Source organism: Macrosteles quadrilineatus, unplaced genomic scaffold (assembly GCF_028750875.1).
Source record: "Macrosteles quadrilineatus isolate MER2022 unplaced genomic scaffold, UCM_ALF_1.0 Scaffold_3__2_contigs__length_128488019, whole genome shotgun sequence".
Lineage (NCBI taxonomy): Eukaryota > Metazoa > Arthropoda > Insecta > Hemiptera > Cicadellidae > Macrosteles > Macrosteles quadrilineatus.
Window position 1 is genome coordinate 11,959,988 of NW_026542596.1, and position 22,034 is coordinate 11,982,021.

Here is a 22,034-nt window from a genome sequence, read left to right on the forward strand (position 1 = left end):
TGAGAAGTCTACTTGTGTTGGTTTGTCTATGGTAAAAATGCTACTTTAGACCTGCAACGCATCCATTAAAAATGGCTGTTTTTGCTGCTGTATGACAAAAAATGATCCGGTTTAATAAATCTGCTCTATGTACCTACATAACATAACATTAGTGATATTTATTAGCACCAGAACTTAATAATTTGATAAAACCTAAATATCTTTGTATTAAAAATTGATTACAGTTAAAATAATTTATTCTTTTTTAATACAAGGTTGTATACGATTTTGTGTTTTTGATATTCCTACTAACGGCATTTAAATTGTGTAAGAAGAAACTTTTTTCAGAATAATTCAAATTATAAAAGAGGTTTACCAGCGACAGTTTCACAAAATAAAGTAATCAGCTAATAACGGTCAATAAAATAAAATATAATTTACCAATCCAATCAATAGGTACTTAATCGCTATTCATTTCAATATAGTATAAGTGCAGTATCATTGTTAACTGGAAGAAAAAAAATTTTTGTTAAGCAATTTTTTTTCAATTCATACAATAAATAACTAGCATCAAGATGTATGCCTTACGATTGACAGTTAAAAAAATTTAAAGTCCATGGCAATAAAAACTGAGCAAAAAGTATATACATATATATATATCTGGCATAACTAGAATTATTGTTTAAGTGGAGGTAATTTACAGAGAGTTACATACAACTAACATGTAACTGAATTTTTATCGTAAAAAATAAAAAGATACTGATTGAATTACTTGAAACCTGAAGAGATAAGATCTTCTGAAGAGTTGATGGTGTAATCAAGGCTGTGTATCGCGAGACTATTTAGAGAGTTTTAAACAAACAGTTTAGGTTTGTTGTTTCTCTGCTTGTTTAGCAGTTGTAAATTTTGGGCGTTGGCTGTGTTTTTGGTTCTCTGTTGTGCTACATGATTTTGAAAACTTGCATTTTTTTCTTGTTAATTCCATGAAGGTTTGTTGTGATAAAGTTTTTGAGTAGTGTTACAAGAAGTGTTCAAAATATTGTTTGGCGTATGTGTAGTTGAAATGGAATTTGAAGGTAGGTAGTTCTTTTTCAAGCGCTATATAACTTTTAATTTTTTTGTTAATTTATACTTCAATAAATATAAAAATTATGCTATAAAAGTGTTTCAACTATAAAACTAATTATAGAATATGTAATTTTACTTTGAATTTACCCAATTTACCCTTTGTACAGGGTTGGCATATGCGTATGAGTATAACAAAATTAAATTACCAAAATGAATAGTGCTGCACCCTTTTGGTAAACCTTACAACTTTTTAATGCTATTTAATATCATAGAACCAACTTGTGTAGTTGAATCAGCAGACAAAATTCTTTTATTCATTTTAAATATGAATACCCTACTCATAAGGTTAATATGGGAAACTCCAGAGCCACTGGGGTGGAGCCCGAAATGATTTTTTCGATAAGAATGTGTATATGTTAATTGGGAATGTGAGCTATCATCACACCAAATTTCAGCCCAATCCGACTAGTATTTTTCGCGTTTACTTGTCACTAACATCCATACATCCAAATTTTCTCACTTATAATATTAGTAAAATGTGTGACTTTGGGAATGACAATTAGTTTATATTATTTTGTACAACATCAGTAGCATTTGAAGTTAAAGTTGTTTTTAAGTTGTGCTATTGGAAACTTAAGCTATTGCAAGAGTTGTGTTAAAACCACCCAGTACTTCAGTGTTGTTAAATAAATATTAAGTTTTTACCTTAATTTACATCTAAACACTAATTCTCATTGAAAAACCAAATACCAAGAAAAACAGGAGTGCTTTTAGTATTTAATTAGTAAGGACTTACATATTTTAAATATTTACAGATTGTTACACTAGTGATCAAAAGAGTTTGTGCAAGAAATTGTTAAACTCCTTCATTCATTTTCAAGTCCATCCACATGAGTAAGTATGATACAAGATCAGAGTTTTGAATTTTGGTTCAGTTTGTTATTCTGAAGCACTTGCATGTATGACTTTTTTGTATATAATTCCATGATATTTATTGAGCGGTGCAAAGGAGCGAACCTCTTTGGGATCGACCTCATTAGTGCAAACTTTCTAGCACTATCACTTAATAACCGTTGAATATTTTAGCCAAACTTACGGAGGTTGTTTCGACAAATTTTTGGAAGGTTTAAGACAACTTTGTGTGTGTGATGTACTAATTATTTTGAAAGGATTTCAATTGCTGTGTTCATAAGATGAGAGGAAAAATAGACAAAATTAAATCAGTGAAAAATCCTCAGGGCTTCAATGGTTGGAAACGAAAAGACCAGTAGCGGCTAGCCCATAAGGACTCTCGGACGCCGCCCTCCCAACAATACAGAAATCAATATTTTTTTTATTTATGTAATAAAAAAATAATATGTCGTAATTAAAATTAAATTACAATTACTTACGACTACTTAATCAATATGATAATAATATGAAATGAAATAGTTTTAAATTTTGAATCCAGTAATGACTGTTTTGCGATAGTCGCTTTCATAATGTGGATTGCGGACGGCGGCAACCTCCGTCCCAAACTCAATGCATGTAGTGTTATGGTAGAAACACCTAACAGCGCTGAGGGTGCCGTGACGTCATTCCAATGCTTTACAATAGGGACTCTGGGGCAGAGTCCAAAGCTGCGCGCGCATCCATAAATCAGGGCAGCCACCCTAAACTGGATAATTCTGCATCACACACGATTAGGATAGGAAGAACCATGTTGGCAGCGCTGGAGCCATCATCCACACTACACTGTCACTACCATAAACATAAACTAACCTCACTTCTTTCCATGTCCATGACCACAGTTCAGTTATAGTTTAGTGCCAAACGACCTGTTGTTTTGTGATCAATAGTGTTTAGTGATAGTGATGGAGGCCTAAGGAAGGCAGCGGTAGTTTGTTGAAGATTGAAAGAGCTAAGTAGAAATTATTAATAGTTATACTTAATTGATTGAGTTAGTTAGTTGGTATTTTTGAGTCAATAAGTTACGTCTGTAGTTTTAGTATAGGCTAACCTAATCAACCCGAAAACGAAGTAAACTAACCATAGGTAAAGTGACTCGGACAATTTTAGTTATAGTTACTTATTATTAGTCTTAATAAGTTATTACGGGTAAATTTGCCGTGGGTTGAAGGCCTAAATCTAAATAATAATGGACGGCGGCATTTCGTTGTCGTCGACGGCTAACGTCACTAATGAAGTTAGCCTGATTATCAATGAAGGGATCAAAAATATTGACCACAGAATTTCTTTGAAAAAATTAGGACCTCCTAAACCTTTCATGAACATAAACCAAATTCAAAACAGTTCAAAGAATAAGAATAGCTTCACACGAAAATTTTCGCCACATATGTACAATCATGCAGATTGGCTATGTGGCTGTTCAATTAAAAATTCATTTTTCTGCTACACTTGTTTGGTCATGGGGTTTCAAGATAGAGCATGGACTGTAGACGGGATTTCAGACCTTAAACATCTACAGTACTGGAAAAAGTAAAAAAACACAAAACAAGTGAAAAACACATAAATGCGTCAATAGAATATGCTGTTTTAGGTAAAGTTGATATTAGATGCCAATTGGACAATGCATATAGGCTAAAAATACAAAAACAAAATGAAGATGTTTCGAAAAATCGATACATTCTAAGTAAGCTAATTGATGCAATTAAATTTTGTGGAGCGTTTGAATTAGCATTACGAGGACATGATGAACGCGAAAATTCAAAAAATCCTGGCATATTTCGTGGTTTGGTTAACCTTATGGCGGAGCTGGATGTAACATTGCAACAGCACATAAATCAAACAAATAACCGAGTGTTTTTGGGTCTGTCTAAAACCATACAGAACGAGTTATTGGACTCAATATATTACGTTTGTCTGCAAATGATTCGTGACGAATTGACACAAACCGACTATGTTGCTATTGAAGCCGACGAAACAACAGACTGTGCCACTTTATCCCAACTAGTATTTGTTATTAGGTACGAGCTGAATGGCACGATTCACGAGCGATTTATCACTTTTATTAGACCAAAAGGCCATGATGCAGAATCAGTTAGCGAAACAATTTTTGAAGTATTAGAGCAATTAAACCTCGACAAAACTCCTGATAAAGTCATTGCCCAGAGCTACGATGGGGCTTCCGTAATGAGTGGCCAACACACGGGAGTACAAGCGCGTGTAAAATCTAAATATAAGAATGCAAATTTTGTCCACTGTTACGCACATCAATTAAACTTAATCATTGAACGCAGTGCTACACAAAATAAGCAGGTTAAGATATTCTTCAGTAATATCGAGGGGTTTTCATCATTCTTTTCCCAGTCAACAAAGAGAACTGCAGTTCTCGATGAGATAGTAAAACGTCGTATTCCAAAAAGCTCAGGTACTCGGTGGAATTTTAAATCCAGAATTGTAAGCACAATTTTTAATTATCAAAGAGAGTTGGAGGAATGTTTAAGTTACATACTCGACGATGACACCAATGACTATGCCACAATAAATAAAGCTGTTGGCCTAAGAAGTATTCTAAAAGACGAAGACTTTATTTTCTGGCTGGACTTTTTCAATCAAATACTGCCCCACAGTGACATTCTGTACAACCAACTGCAGCAAACAACAATTGATTGCGTCAAGGCGTTTAAGTTTGTAGGCGATTTCAAAACTGTGGTAGATCGCGTAAGAAACTCGACCATGTTAGATCAACCGAGAGATAGTGAACCCGAATCGAGCAAAAAGCGGAGAAGACACGACGATCAAAAACGCGTCGTCGCAAAGGAAGTGTGTGACATAATTACGTCGGGAATTGATGACCGTTTTACGTTTGTAAATCATTTGTCCGCGGCAAAACTGTTTCAGCCAAGTTTGTTTGGGGAGTTTAAAACCAAGTTTCCCGAAAAAGAGTTACACGCTGCTGCGGAACTATTTAGCCTAAATAAAACTGAATTGAAACAGGAGTTAAATGTTATTTACAATAGGGATGATTTTTCAACGGCCACAGGGTCATTAAGACTACTCAACTTTGTCTATGACAACAACCTCAAAGATGTGCTTCCAGAGTCAATCAAACTTTTAAAAATCATAAGCACAATACCTATGACTACTTCGGAAAGTGAACGTTGTTTCTCTACTTTGAAACGAATTAAAACGTTTACCAGGAGTACCATGAAACAAGACAGACTAAGTGCGCTTGCTATGTGTTCTATCGAAAAAAAGCTGTTGTCAACTTTAAACTTCAACGAAAAAGTAATAGATCACTTCGCCGGGCAGAAAGAAAGGAGGATGGATTTCACATTCAAACAGTACAATTAAAGTTAGGCCTTACCCTCATGGTTTGGTTTTCTATTCGTTATTGCCGTGGGTGTTTAAATTATACAATTCAATCATTGTCAGGCCTTACCGTTTGGTTATCTACTCATTATTGCCGTGGATTTTTTACTATTAAATTATCAATTGTTAGTTATATTTTCAATACAGTGTAGTCCCGTTTTACAAGGCCGTAGGCAGGGAGGGGAGTTAGAGAGTCAAACCCCTCCCCCAAAATTCCGAAATTGAGAAGTACAAATTAAAACTAGGTTTAAAAAGTTGAATTATGAAATAGAAACCACAATAGAGGATTAATTGTTATGTTTTGCAATATCTATTCATATTTAATATAGGCCTAGTTCTATTGGGATAATAAATCTGATCTATTAAATAAATTGGTAAAAACTATTTAAAAAATATACTTTACTTTATTCTACTTATGTCTATTTGCTCATGCATGACAAACAACAGGTGAAATGGGAGTTTTTGGACTATTATTGGACACAGTTTTAGACGTTAAAATTGCTTTAGAAAGTCACCAAACGGCTTTAAAATTTTAAAAATTTTTCCGGGGGAGGACCCCCGGACCCCCCTCTTATGTTGGGGGGTGCTCCACACCCCCCAAACCCCCCGGAGCCCCCCCCTAGACAAGGTCATAGAGCCGCCACTGGAAAAGACTATTTTTCTTCCAAGGCACATAAACCAAATTACTTGTTATTACTTTGTGACCCGTTACTTTATTAATCTCCATTGTGCTGCATACAAGCGTGACACATGGTATTGTGGAATTTTCCAAGTATTCATATAAGTTTCAAACTGATCAATTTGCAGTAGACATACTTGATGGCTGATGGGTCTGTATTTTTTAAGTTTTTAACGTATGTGTTTTTTTCAGAAGAAAGATCCGGCTTGCTCTAACACCACCCATCAATGTCAAAGTATCATTGAACTTGACAATTCTTCACGGACCTTGCACCATCAGCTGTGAGGGAGACATTAACAGCTGTGATATAATCCCAGAGAATGATTTCTGGCCTGACGTGAGACTTTTTAACTATTATTTTACAAAATTACACTGAAACCTCAATAGTATAATTTTCATTTTTTGCTAACACCTGTCTAAGTAAAATAATAATGTTGCGTAACTCAGGATAATGTGTATGGTTATATTTTACCTCGGTCTACTTTTGATACAAATATAACCTCTATTGTTTTGTTAAACTCTAGTAAAGATTGGTTTAGTTCAGTCTACAGGCTGACATTTTATTAAATCAAGATCAGGGTTTGAACTTTTCCTTAAAAAGATATTTAACTAAATAACTAAATAAGTATACTGGCATTTTACAATATTTTTAAATATGCAGAGTCCTGTCCCGTATGGGCTTAATATGTTCTGACTGATGACAGATAAATCAATAAGAAATCAATAAGATTTGGTACATCAAAACACACCTAAAAATCTACTTTTTGATGGAACTATCAGTTTTCTGTCATGTCAGGGGGACGTCCCGCAAGGAGTCAGAAGGAAATCTTAAACGTGCACAAAGGGCTACATACACATCAAACTCATCTCTTTGTTAGTAAAATACAATGTTTCAAACCCGAACTCAAACGGAAAACCGAGTAAAAAATAACAGCTGTTCAAAGATTCATTGAATTTGCAATGCTAATATACGCTACCTCCGTTAGAAGTTGGAAGGAAATAATAAACGTAAGCATTAGGTCCATATGCACATGAAATTACTTTATATTCTTCATTAGTCAAATACATTGCCACAACAAGAGAGCAACTGAGTCAAAAATGGCAACTGTTTAGGGATTCAAAATACCACATTCAAAAAATTTTGAACAGCTGTCATTTTAAATAGGTTTTCCTTGCCGGACATCCCCGTGACATGACAGAAAACGAGAAAACTGATAGTTCCAGTATAACGAGTGAACTGTTTTGTAAAATAGCTTGCAAATGTACATGTTATCTTAATAAATTGTACTTCAGTTTGTAGACCAACTGAGAATGATATATTTAATTATTGTAATCCTTTTGAATGCTATTGTTAGAGGAAAACCTAAATGTACAGTATTTTATCTAAGGTTTGTGATCTTTTTTGTTTGATTTTAGACAACACACCCCTTCTATATCAACAACTGCATACCTTCACACAACTACTGTGTCACTGCTTCAGTAAGTTTACATTATTATTTATCTAATTTTGTAATCAATAACACATAATCTATATAAATAAAATTAGAGTTTTGTCTGTACATTGCTCAGAATTATAAATTTTTAGATTATTTTTTCGTACATGTGGCGTACATGGGCTCCTGCATGCGCAGTGACCACTTAAAAACAAAACCACGTGCTCAGCCAGTGTTACTTGGGTCTGACTGCAAACGAACAAGTGTACGTTTTGGATGTTTCTGTGCGGTGTGAAAGGACCGCGTACTGGCCGTACCAAACGTACTAAACGTACAGTACGTCCAGTACGCCGGTGTGAAAAGGCCTTAATAATGCCTGAAAGTTTCATTACAATCTGTCGAGCGGTTTCGCGAGCGGTTTTGGAGTCCATAGAGGACAAACAAACAAACAAAGATACATTGGATTTTATATATATAGAATATACTTTGTGTTAATTGAAGTAAAATATACACTCGACATTATGCTGTTTTTCAGATTGGAGAATGCTGTCCCATTTGTACAAATTCTGTTTTTATGGAAGGTATGTTCTTTACAACATATGATTATAATAATTTACTTTTAAATTTTTTCATTGGAAAGCTATTACCGTAGGTATCTTGGTAAGACCAACACCCGGGATTGAATTTTTTCGTTTTAATGTCCCCATAGGCCAATAACACCATGCACGATAGTTCGAGTAAAAATCAACTGATTTGTATGAAATTTGGTATAAACTTGGAAACCAAACTTTGAATGTGACAACCTATGTTTATTCGAGTTTGCGAACCAGCATGATTGAACAATGGTACGGGTTTTTATGTGAGTAAAAGTAATATTTTCCATTTTTGACCCTCAAAACATACAATTTTGCAATTCCAAACCGGTTTTTAGAGCTTACAAAACAAATAATTTTATACACTGAAGTGTTGTGAGGTTAATGACTGCAAAGAAAAAATAATGTAGGCCCTAAATGAAAACTATTATGTTATTCTTTATGGAGAAAAAGTAACCTGTTGTAGTTGTTGTTTATTAAATATGTATGTAGCCTAAAATTTGATCAAATTTGTAAATTTTTTGTCATACTAAGCTATTAGGTAACCTTTTACAAAAAATCACACTTAACCTCCCCTGTAACAGCAAACCCAAGTACTCATTAAACCAAATTGCATTTCAATATGGAATAAATCTGATATTTTTAAGGAAATATTTTAGTAAAAATTAAATTAGGAAAATGGAAATTTTGTTAGTCTGTAGATTTGCTGCAGCAGGGGTTATTTCATACATGCTATTAGTTAACATTAGTTTGCATGTTTTCAATGCTATTTGCAAACATTTTTGAGTAAACTAGACTTACTGGAATATAAATTGTATTTATTATCATTAACATTAATTAATTATCAATTGAGATGGGAACGCTACCTAGTTGCGTATGTTATGATGAAATTTTGGGCAGAGAGACAAAATTAGATTTTAAAATAAATAGCCGTCTCACCTGAAATTTGTCACACCTTAACATTTGTTCAGATAGCCTAGCCTAAAATGAGATAGTCCAGGATTTTAACGTGTTCGTTAATTAATTGTTGTTTCGAGTTTATTGACTCAGACTCGGAATATAATTACAACAAAGCTAATAACTATATTGGCTTACGTTTAACAAGTGACTATTACAGCCACTCGAAATATGCGTTCAGATCGAATTTAGAATTAAAATACCGCGCAAATAATAATATGACGGAATAATTTAACGAGGTTTTATAAAACTAGAATCTGTACTTGGTTTACACCACAGTAAAACTAATAATTATAACTCGGTCAACCACCACAGTCGTTTGTAACTAATTTTAGTTGGTTGATATAACGTGTATACAGTGTGTTTAACACAAATTGAAATAATAAAACTAAGTGTAAGACAGAATCTACACTTACTCGTGTGCGTAGAATCCTGCCTTGAACATTCGTAATTGACGAAATAGGAAATATAACTTCAAATAATTATATTAATCAGTACTGGTAAATAAATAGAGCATTATCGCCTGACTCTACACTAACCAGTCTTCGTATCGTCTCGCCTGGCGTCGGGGTTGAGAACTACGGCCATCCCCTCCATGTGACGTCACTATGTCCAACGTTCGTCGTGGCCTTTTCGTGAAATAAATCAACGTATTTGAGATGACCGTGAAATATTACCACACGTTAAATTTTTGACCTGTTACAATGTAACCCAAATGTTCGAGTGTAGAATGGAGTGTGATGATCTCTGTAGCTTTGTTACTGACTAAGGTCAGCTGTTTCACTAGCCAGGAATTATTTATTAAATGCCCAGCAATGATCAAGGATAGCTGGGTCCAGTTTCAAACAAACAAAAAGCGACACTCTTTCTCAGAATCAAACCTGCGACCTTATGGCTACCAGGCAAGAAGTCTTAATCAGACTGTCTTTTAGTACACTTCCCTTAGATTTATGTAAGGATCTTCTGTGCTATTTGTCTAAATTTACTTTTCATATTGTCCAATGTTTGTTACAAAATTGGTATATCTGATCAAAATAAACAATATTATGGAATTCAACACTAGGTACTTTATTTTTCAGATAACCAGAAGGAGTATTACGACGAAGAAGGTTGGCAGTGGAGTACTATGATGGCATTAGTAATAATACTCATCATTATTTTACTTTCATTCTGTTTTGTAGCTGTCCTGAAGAATTATTTCATAAGAGGTAATGTGACATGACAAGAGAATATCCATTCTTGGGAAGGATTAATTAGTTGTTTGAAGTTGGTTGAGTAGTTGAGTGTATGTATCAGCAATTATTGTTTTTGGATTATACTTACAAGCAATATCACACAGATAAGGGAAATGGAATTCATCTAATTTTGTCTGTACAACTTTGTCTGATTAGATCATCAATTTTTTTTCGGTTTCAAAGTTATTGTGGCTTAATGGAGTACTTAACTTTTACATCTTATCTTTTACTTATCGAATCTCAGATTGTGTTTTCTATGTTAGAGATAAAATTTCAGATCTACTTGAAATGGTTAATTTACACACAATTATATTGTTTGAAACAGAGTATAATTCATTATAAAAAATTGATTCTTCGGTTTAGTGTATAGTACTGAGGTACCGAGCCATGGCTCGGTATAGTTTATTTTGATTGTATAAAATCAATATAAAGGAAACTCACGTTTTTTACAACTAGTTTTGGCTTTTATTATTTATGTTTCAGTGGAATTTCAATTTAGCTGTCCGAATTATGTAAAAAAAAATGCTTACAAATTGTATAATCTCCCATTAAATAAGAGTGGAGTTGATGCAAAGTGCACTCAAACAGCACCAAAACGAAAAACTCATCACTCATCGATTTCGCCATGTTCACGGATGACGATCACAATTTCACTGTGACTGCAGACTAAAACAGGTTTTTTCAGTGCAAGTTCAAAACTCCCGCATAATTCCTGATTCAATAAATTTACCCAAACTTCCCGGAATTCTCCGTCTATATTGTCACCCTGGTAGGGCTCGAGCCCCCTCTTGCCCAGGGTAAATGGATTGAAACACAGTTTGCGACCTGACGTTAAAAAATGTCAGGCCCTAGGGTGCACCTTCTGACATTTTTACCACACTCAATGTGTTAAAATTGATTGATTTTTAACTTTCCATCCAAACAAACTATCACAAAAGAATCCATTGTTACTTCATTAATAATACCTACTAAGGATTATATTTTAAGTTGACCAACCCAGTTTTGTGCTGTGTGTTCTCTGTTTTGTTGGATTATTGATTACTTTTATTTCACAGGACATGAGTATTCAAGAGGGAACACTCAAAACATGGAACGTCAGTTTACACAACATATTTTGGACATAGAAAACAACCGTAAAAGTGTTCAGTTGGTTTGTTTTTATTTGCGAGAAAGCAACCAACTATATGTTGATATGGTGAAATCAGTGCAGGAATTCCTCAGGGGAAAAGGTATAAATGTAAGTTTCAATGTCATAATTTGTATTTGGGTGAAACATCAATTTATAGCAAAATTTAATTTTGAATCTTATATATTTAAATGGGGAGGGATTTTTTTTATTCCAAGACTCTGAATCAACCCTTTACAGGATTTTCATGATTTTCTGTAGTGAGAAAGATAATTTTGAAAGGAAGGGAATGTTGAAGCCATAATTTGAATTTGGTATTTTATTTTTTACTTTCTCCCCTACATAGTATATGGAGAAAGTATTGTTTTTGTCAAAATGTTTGAGTTTGAGTTTTGAATGGATGTATCCCCCTGGACCCAAAAAAGTGGTTTTGAATTTATGCCTGTTTGTGTGTGGATGTGTACAGAGCTACAGACCTTACTTGTGGTTCGATTTCGATGAAATTTGGTATTTACGTACTAAACCATGGTATCTCAAGGCGTTTTATTATTTTTTTTTTTTTAATTTTGATTGTTAACGGTGATTTTTCCATAAAAACCAATAAAATAATAGAACAATAAATTTTTCTCAAAAACGGCCCTAACGATTTTGATAAAACTTAAGTTTGTTATAACCCTTTGAATTCTGAACAAAATAATACCAATCCATTTTCCTAAAAAATTACAGTTCAAAAGTTATTGTAACTAATGTTATTTTCGCATAAAATAACAGAAAATTGGATTAAAAAAACAAACTATTTTGATTAAAATTTGTACGTTATGGTCCTTATAATTCTAAAAAAAAATAGTGCAACTCCCCATTACCGTAAAAAATTACGGTTCAAAAGTTATTGTAACTTATACTATTTTCCCATAAAACCCCATAAAATAGATCTAACGGGAAATCAGATTTTTTGAAAAAGCCGTTTTTGATTAAAGTTAGAATGTTATGGTCCCTATAATTCTAAACAAAAAATAGTGGAACCCCCATTGCTGTAAAAATTACTGTTCAAAAGTAAATGCAACGTGATTTTTCTTATAAATTAGGCACCCACCGCCACAAAAAACGTACTACTATAACCCAGAATGCCAACCGCATGGTAAAAAGCATTAAGCGGTTTGAGAGAGCTTTGCCTGTCAATCCGTCGGCAGCGCCACCAGCGTTGCCATGCAATAGCATAGCAACGCTGGTGGCGCTGCCTACGGATTGACAGGCAAAGCTCTCTCAAAACACTTAATGCTTTTTACCATGCGGTTGGCATTCTGGGTTATAGTAGTATGTTTTCTGTGCCACCGCTTACCCATGATGAAGGTTGTTGGCAAGCTAATGGGAGAAAGTATTTGTCAGATTGCTGATACCATTTATTTAAAATCAAGTTTAAAGTCAAGCAGCAGACGCTATCTTTTTAAGTTTGTTTCAATGTAATTTGGTTTAACTAACAGCTATGGTTTCAAACTGTCACTAAAATGTTTACGTTACAAGTTTTTACTTTCTCCCCATACCATATTGTATGGAGAAAGTATTATCTTTGACTAATGACTATTGATACAACTAGACATCCCATTCCCATGTTCAAGTTGTTGCCAATTTTTTAATCAAACTTTTCGTAGTTGATGTGAGCCATCCACCAATTGCGCTGATCTAAATAACAAGTTAAGTCTAAATTACAATGTGTGTCTGTCTGTCTGTGTGTGTGGAATTTTGTGGATGTGTACAGAGCTTCAGACCAGTGGCGGTTCCAAGGGGGGGGGGGCTACATACAGGGGCTAAAAGCCCCCCCCCTCCCTTTGGACCCTGGAAAATTAATTTAAAATACATTTCTTCCTTATAACATGCAATGTTGTAAAACGGACATCAATCTTGGTTTAATTAAACTAAATAGGTGAATCGCCTATTGGGTCTGATGATGATTGGAGTGTCCAATCGAAATCAATTACCACCTACCATCTTTCATATGCATTTACAATCTTGTTATTCAACAGTATAAGTGTAAATATATTACTACTAGTGTTATTAGACGTAAAATTTGTTTGTTTTTTCAGACTGAATAGGCGATGGTAGGATTAGTATTAAGTTCCACATGGATAAACTATGTGGACAATAGCACAACGAATAAAACAATTTTTAATATTACACTATAGAAAGTTGTACAATGGACGCATCATCCAATTTTTACAGCAGTCAGCTGTTGACATGCTAGGCCGCTAGGGCAGGGCAAAGGCGAGCGCCGAGCGTGACAGCGAGGACGGGGAAATAGCTGATTTCTTGTTCCAAGTTGTCAAACTGTCTGCTAGCTACTAACTTACACAGGCTAACTTACATCAGCGATAGTACCAGTGGCCTATTACCATTGACTATATAAACACTAGTGTTTGACTTCACAAGTATTAATAAAACTATTGATTGGTTAAGTTAAGCTGAAATAAACAAACAGAACACAGTAATACAAACAAATAATCACACCTGATTTTAATAAGGTAATAAGTTGAAAGAATAACATACAAATAAGTACTGCTGAGGTATTTTTAACATTAGGTATTTGGAAAGTTCCCTATAGAAAGGAATTACGACCTTAAAGGGCAATTTATAAAATAATGGATTATGCGCAAGGTTTCTTGTCATGACGAACATTTTAAGTATATGGTTTATGGGGGTGTGACTTGTAGTTTTCTCCAAAGTTCATGGGTACTTTGGGATTTATTTATGGATTTTCCCATGAAACCCCATTGCTGTAAAAATTACGGTTCAAAAGTTATAGTAACATATGTTATTTTCCCTTAACCAGTTTAATGCATATTCCGCTTATTTCCAGAAATATGGGAAGTGTGCCTTGTCACTAAACGAAACACGAGAGACATGAGACAGGTTCGCAATTAAGATTTCACATGCCTGCATTCGTTGTTGCGAAAACCGTTGTGCGAGTTTTTGAGCAACTACCATCTGATATATATTTAGGTGTAGGTCCTCATGGAGAATACAAGGCACAGTACGATTAGACAACACCAGTGCGGATGCATGCTTATAAGCAGGATGTTGAGGAGACTGCAAAATATTCTGACAAGGTCGATCATGAGTTCCGATGGTTCTTTGAGCCCCAAATCTCATTCGCTACACCACCACATACACGGAAGTCCTTCACCTACAACAAAATGGAACAGCTTTGCGGCAGGTGATCCGATAACACGCTGCATGGCAATAATAGACTGATTTTGGGAAAAATATGTCTGGACTGCAAAAGCACATTGCTCACTCCACTAAACCATTTCCACTACTGACAAAGCAACAGCGTCATTTGAGCCTAACAACCCCAATCCTCCAGCACATCCACACTGTGCTCACAGTGCCATCTTAAAAATAGGGATACTTCCCTCTCCCACCCTTTATTTATAATATTTATATTAGGGATGGTCAAGTCTCGAAATTTCGGGAAATTTTAAATCTCGTTACACGAGACGAGATTTCTTTTTGGCCGAGATTTTTACAGAGACGGGAATAAAAAAAATAATTAAAAACGCCTGCAGAAAGTCAATGCAATACCCGCAATACAGGAGCGTGTTGTAGTTGTGTTTCCTTTGTGAAGGCGTTCTTATTTAATTAATTCTTTAAATGTAAATATAACTTTAATTATTTTAATAATATTACTTTAATAACATTTGAGAAGTTTTGTAAAGTGTAAGCAGTGTGAGGAATGTTTTATTACTATAAAAAGTCAAAACATGTAACTATTTTATACAAATTAATATTGCTTTTATTTTATGATTTATTTTATTTTAGGATAAGTTGAACTCTATCCTAACTGATATCACTATGTTTCCTTATCGTAGGCATTTTTAATAAGTTAGGCGTGATTAATAAAAAAATGTCATGCTGATGTTTTTTAATAAAAGATTGTAAATATTCTTGCCTATTATCATTATTTTTTTATTTAAACAGTCATCTAACAATGTTACAAAATCAGGTAAAAATTTTGAACCTGCATTTCCCGTTGTGTATGAGAAGGGAAATCCCGTCTCGATCTCGTCTCAAAATTTTATAAGAAATAAAAAATCTCGTCTCGTCTCGTCTCGAAATAAAAATCCAATCTCGTCCATCCCTAATTTATATATAACATGCTCGATGTAAAAATAACTGTAGTGTACATTTGTTGAGTTTGATGAATAATGTAATGTAGATAACATTCACAATTCAGATTTGTCTACTAATGAGCTAGAAGACAATTTGAATGTGTGTTATTGAAATATAGTTTGATGCTAAGCTAATAACCTGATCTTTGTTGACTACTTTCAGGTGATTGACATTTATGATGAAGAAGAAACCATAAACTGTTCCATTTCTAATTGGGTTCACAATGTTTTAAAGAAAGAAAAAGCAAAAGTATTAATTTTTGATTCGGAAAATATTCAACAGCTTTGGAACGGTACCATGGATAGAGGCAGGATTTTAAAACCTCTCGAACAAGTTATCTATTTTACTAGAACATACATACCAATCACTAATGTTCATAATTACTTGTTTGTTGTCAGGTAAGAATATTTGAAACACTATTTAATCTACCGTACCTATCATTCTGCACACACTTATTTAAACTATTCAACCGGTTATTGATTATTCTCATACTTATGTAATCAAACCATCTTGGATTGTGTACTATGAATAGGGTTAACACATATCTCTAGAGAAAAAAATAACAGGTTTTTGTTTTTAATTGTTGACTTAATAATATATATATATATATATGTGTGTGTGTGTGTGCTCTTACAAATGTGTCTAAACGAGATCCGCAGTTTGTTTACACAACGGCATAGTGAGATCCGTTGGCGCTTCGAGATCCGGGGTGGTGGATCTCGAAACGCCAAAGCCTCTGATTGGTCCTCCTGAGCTTGTCAGGATCACGGAAATACCCAAAGTTTGCCGAAAACAGCTGGATCTCATTTGGGCTGATTTTTCTATAATGTGCGTGTGCATAAAGTTCTGAATCCGGCACCACGTCGCGCTAGCGTCGCCTATGCACACCGATCATACACACCCGGTCACAGTGAGATCCCCTAAACTGACCAATGAAAAAAGAGTAGTTCTGGTCTGATCCTAGTTGGACTGCGGAGTGAAGGGGTTGAATTTCCTGAATCACTGATGATGTATCTATATATATAAAATTGTATTAGCTCAATCACCAAGTGGTTCTGTAGTCTAGTAGTTAGCCTACTACGTCAAAAACCATTTAAGTGAATGAGGTCTTTACTTTACTAATCATTGAATCTTTTACCACCTCACGACTACGTTATATTTTGTTATCAAAGACTTTTGCAAATGTTTGATTACATTGTTCAATTTGTAGTAATCACATGGTTGTAAATGTATGTTAATGAAGATCCAGTAGTAACTTTACGGATGCATAATATCCAACGCCGCTCATCCTTAGATTATTATTCAGGATACTTTTGCTATACCATTATTATATTGTTGAATTTTTAGTAATTACATTGTTGTAAATGTATGTTAATGAAGATCCAGAATAAACTTTACGGATACATAATATTCAATGCCGGGTGTCATCCTTTGATTATTATTCAGGATACTTTTATTATATGTTTTATTTTATTGTTCAATTTGTAGTAATCACATTGTTGTAAATGTATGCTAATGAAGATCCAGTATAGACTTTACGAATACATAATATCCAATGCTGGGTGTCATTCTTAGATTATTATTCAGAATACTTTTGTTTAGACTTTAGTTATCTTTGACATTTTTCCTGTTAAAATGGTCATTATCATTAATAGTAGTTTTACATATCTTTAATTATGTAAACCATATCTATGTTATCTTTAGACTCCTGGCAGGCCTGTTCCCCTGATGGGCAGGTATCACTAAATAATGTGTTAAAATGATTTTGTTTTCCAGTAACTTTGTAATAATATAAGTAGCTCTGTCTTTACATTATTATTTGAAATATTTAACTGCCCCGGAACTTTCCAAGCATATTTATGGATACAATTAAATTTGGTAAATTTAAAATTATTATTTCATACTAAGCTTAGTAAAATACTTATTTCACAAAAAAACTAAAAAAACACACTATACCTTCTCTGTGGCAGTAAACCTAGGTACTTGTTAACTTAAACCCAAATAATGTTTTTATATAAGGAATCTGACAATTCTAAGGAAATATTTTGGTGAAAAGCCTATCAGGCAAATGGAAATTCACGTAGTCTCCAGGTTTGCTGCTGCAGGTGTGTTTTGTAAGTTAATCTTTTAAACTCTTGTCTAAAACTTTGATTTTTTTAGATTTCAGGATAAAGACTATGATCATGAGAGATTTGTAGATCTAAGTGATGGAAGGTGTTATGTGTACCCAATACACAGAGAAAGACTTGCTGGTGATATTAAGTTATAAAAAAAATCAAGGAAGTAGGAATCCTGGAATCAATTTAAGGAATGTCTGTTTATCTCTGCTAAAAAAATTCTTATGTATATTAAACCTTCTTGGGGTTAAATACCACAGAGGATAGACACCAGATATAAAAGAAATGAAGTGTATGAGACCTGTCCAGTGAACTGCAGCCTGCAAGGAGCTAATGTTTAACAGCCATGTAAATAATAAGTTTCTCTGAGATCTCAATAAATATAAGTAAGTTATCAGAGTTTTTTCTCTTAACCATATTTTAATCTTATTTTCAAACTGTTTTGAGGTTACATTTCACATGTTTTCTGGCAGTTTATTAAATAATTTAATTTTCATATAAACATGACTGTTTCTTGTTTTTTCCAACCTTACAGAGATTAAGTTAAGAATATAGTTTTCCCTCGTTTGATAGTCATGAATTTCTTTTCTAACGGACAATTTACAAAGAGAATTCCATCCATCAGGCAGCAGTAAATGTACAAATTTGGAAAAGTCATTATTTTAAGCTCTTTGAATAAAAGGAACACATGACTCCCTATCTGAAACATTTTTAATGACTCTTACAGCCCTTTTTTGCCACTTAAAAGCCTCTAATGCACTACATGAGTTGCCCTATAAAGTTATGTGATACTTTAAGTGAGAATGAAAAAAAGCATAATAGGCAGTTATCAGCATGTTTTTGATGTTGATGTTTTTGATCTTTCAACTTTCTAAGAAGGTGAATTACTCTAGACAGTTTTCTACACAACTGCTCCACATGAGTTTCCCAACTTAACCTACTATCAACATAAATAGGTACCTAACAACTTAACAGGTTTTACATCTTTATAAATAGAAAAGTCCAAAGAAAAGATAATTTTTCAGTCTTTTTTCCATTAACAATTAAAAGATTAGAATGAAACCATCCCATCGCTACTTCTAAGGCTTGGTTCTCAGTTCTTTTCTTATTAGATCATCTAGGTGTTTTTTGCTGTTAAGAAGTATGTGGTATCATCTGCATATAACACTGTGGTACAAGGAATATTTGAAGCAAAATCATTCACAGCAATAATAAATATACCCCCGCTGCAGCAAACCTGCAGAGTAAGCAAATTTCAACTTGTCTGATTACATTTTTACTAAAATATTTCCATAAATAAGACATATTTAAGTATTCCCTATTTAAATAACATTAGGTATATTTAACGAGTGCTTAGGTTTGCTGCTAGAGGTAAGCAGTGTTTTTTGACCATACGTCAATAGTATAGCATGAAATAAATAAATTTGCCAAATGTTATCAATATCCTACTAATATTATAAATGAGAAAGTTTGGATGTATGTATGGATGTATGTTTGTGACAAGTGAACGCGAAAAATACTGGTCGGATTGGGCTGAAATTTGGCATGATGATAGCTCACATTCCCGATTAACATATAGGCATATTCTTATTTGAAAAATCCTTTCGGGCTCCGCCCCAGTGGCTCTGGAGTTTCCCATGTTAACCTTATGAGAAATGGAATTATTGAATCTTAACAGCTGTTTCAATTAAACAAGTTGGTTCTGTTCTATGATGTTCAATAGCATTAAAGTTACAAGGATTACCAACAGGGTGCAGCACTATTATTTCTTTTACCTTTATAACAACAGCTAATTTGCAACCAAAAGGTGAGTGAGCGTAGCGAACAAACTTCAACCTGGAGGCAAGTTAGCGTAGCGAACGAGCTTACCTGAAGGCAAGTGAGCGCAGCGAACGAGCTCCAACCTAAAGGTGAGTGAGCGTAGCGAACAAACTTCAACCAGGACGTGATTGAGCCATGCGAACGAGATAATCTTGAAAATTAAGAAGTTTAATCTGGCAAAGCCCGCGGGTTACAGCTAGTATATCCATAAACAAGTAAACTACAACAAATTTTCATTTCCTCCATAAGAATAACATGGGAATTTTAAATTACACAATTTTTTAATTTTCTCCGTGACTGTTAGGCATACAACAGCGCTTAAATATACTAAATTATTTCTTTTTTAAGCTCTACAAACTGGTTTAAAAAGAAATTACAAAATATTTTGTTTTTAGGGTCAAAAATGGGAAAACCCCATTTTAACCCCATAAAACCCCCCATAAACCCCCGTTCCCATGGTCCGATTATGCTGGATCGCGAACTCCTTCGAATAAACGTAGGTTTACACGTTTGCACCAAATTTAATCAAAATCGGATCTTTGTTGCTTGAGTTATCGCGCTAACAAACACATATATATATATATATATATATATGTATATATTTTTTTTATAGTTATGTTAACTTTTTATGGCTACTTTTCAATAAATAAATAAAATAATAAATCCAGAGTAAACTGAAATTCATTTTTATTAAACTAATTCGTATTTCGGCACTAAGGCCATGATCACAGTATTATAATACCCCCGCCGCAAACCTGTAGACTAAGCGAATTTCAACTCGTCTGATTAACTTTCATATTTACTAAAATTTTTTTATAAATAAGACATATTTATTCCCAATTTAAATAACATTAGATTTAACAAGTGCTTAGGTTTGCTGCTACGAGGAACGTAAACAGTGTTTTTTGACCAAACGTCACAACAGTACAACAGCTGATCAACTGATTTACAGCCAGTGCTGCCAACGTATTTCGCGCGCATACGACCTTGTCTGCATGTTACGCGCCATGGAGGTAGCACTGAATGTCAAAGGTGCGTGTCGCCAGCCGCCATGTTTGCGTGAGGTGGGTGTCCATAAGAAGCCATATTATTGCTATAACTATTATTATACTTGGCTTAAAATACCTACTTTGTATGGTCACCATTTCAAAGAAAATTATTAAAGTATTAAAAGTATTCAAGTATGACAAAAATACTCACTGCTATACCAACCTAGTTATAAGAAGCCATGTTATTGCTATGGTAAGAAAACTTACTGCTATACCAACCTAACAAAATCAGCGACTCGCTTTTGACAGACTTCTGCCATGGCAGTGCTACCTCCAGTTATAATTTTAGCTCAGTGTTACGCGCTCACTATTTCGTGCCTTCACGTTGCAAATCTGGAGTGAGTGAGACAATGTTAACATTGCCTCACTGATGAGCGAATTGGCCACTTTCCTTTCTCAAATCAGTGAGAGAAAGTGTACATTGTTAAACTGTAGGAAAACACCATTATACTACTTCATCTATGCTACCACTACGTCATCCCTCATCCACAGCGGCACACGGGAGATTTTCAGGTGTCGTTATGACGCCATCATTAGTGCAGAGCAGAAGACTCAACCGAGCCATGAGCGTTAACCTCTTGTCTCGACCGAGCAAGGAATCTTTTACAAATATTAACGTAATCGAACGAGCAATTCCGAACTCGCCCCACCTTGGAATTTAAACTATATAGAGAGTAAGATTGGAAGATTTTGCTAGGGATTAACGTGTGACACTGATCACAGTTACATTGGCGCAGATGCCGGTAAATGTAACTTAAATTTTATTATATAACTATGAATTTTTTGTTGTGCTTAGTCTCGGCCACCTTTAAAACCAGACCGCGGCCTTCGAAGTGGCATCGTCCCAAGTAGTGTTGCTTTTGTTTGGAGGCAGCTAATGGTATTTGTGTATTTTTAAGAATACGAAAGCTCGTTACTGGTCTATTAATAGATTGACTTCATTTTCTATGTAAAAGAAAAGATTTCAAAATTTATGTTTTCGTTTTCAATTCTAAATGTTTTATTTTCAATATTTTAACAAATAGGCTATATATTCATAAATTCAAGTTTAAATGAATAATACGCGAATTACTGAGCTGGTGTCTACCATGTTATCTTATGGGACGTCTGGCGCTAAACAACACTTCTTGCGACCATTGTGGAAGAAAGACTTGCGACGTTGCCAATTCTACACACCAGGCCGCGGCCTGGAGTTGATGGTGGCCGTGGCTGGTATTTACTCAGGGGAGGTATAGAAGAGGCTACGATGACAGCTGAGGGCTTCTTATTAGCTGAGGGAACGCCATTACCGTAACAAAACGGTCGATAGCCATCGGCCTCGGTGGTCTAATGGTTAGCGTGCCGGGCTGATATACTGCAGGTCCCGGGTTCGAATCCCGCCGGTGGAAGTAACTTTTTGTCCAAGATTTTTTTTATTTTCAGCAAGTTTGGTTGGTTTGGTTTGGTTATTACAGTTTAATTTTATTATTAAGTCATTATAAAATTTTAATTGAGCAATT

The 22,034-nt window shown here is 34.4% G+C and overlaps 1 protein-coding gene across 1 annotated transcript; it reads left to right on the forward strand.

The window, feature by feature from the left end:
* The first annotated feature begins 832 nt into the window (after positions 1-832).
* LOC128991125 (uncharacterized) lies at positions 833-18,064 on the forward strand. The gene is made up of 9 exons (XM_054413873.1): positions 833-1,055; positions 1,863-1,941; positions 6,233-6,377; positions 7,457-7,519; positions 8,009-8,054; positions 10,103-10,231; positions 11,314-11,495; positions 15,711-15,946; positions 17,709-18,064. Exons 1-9 carry the CDS (start codon positions 1,043-1,045, stop codon positions 17,815-17,817), a joined length of 1,002 nt encoding a protein of 333 aa, XP_054269848.1. The 5' UTR covers positions 833-1,042; the 3' UTR covers positions 17,818-18,064.
* The last annotated feature ends 3,970 nt before the right edge of the window (positions 18,065-22,034 follow it).

What these genes read in the sequence shown, in the direction of transcription:
- LOC128991125 (XM_054413873.1), top strand. An exon ending in TTTCAAGTCCATCCACATGA is followed by an intron (nt 1,942 to 6,232) that starts GTAAGTATGATA and finishes TGTTTTTTTCAG; the next exon opens with AAGAAAGATCCGGCTTGCTC. An exon ending in GAAGAATTATTTCATAAGAG is followed by an intron (nt 10,232 to 11,313) that starts GTAATGTGACAT and finishes TTTATTTCACAG; the next exon opens with GACATGAGTATTCAAGAGGG.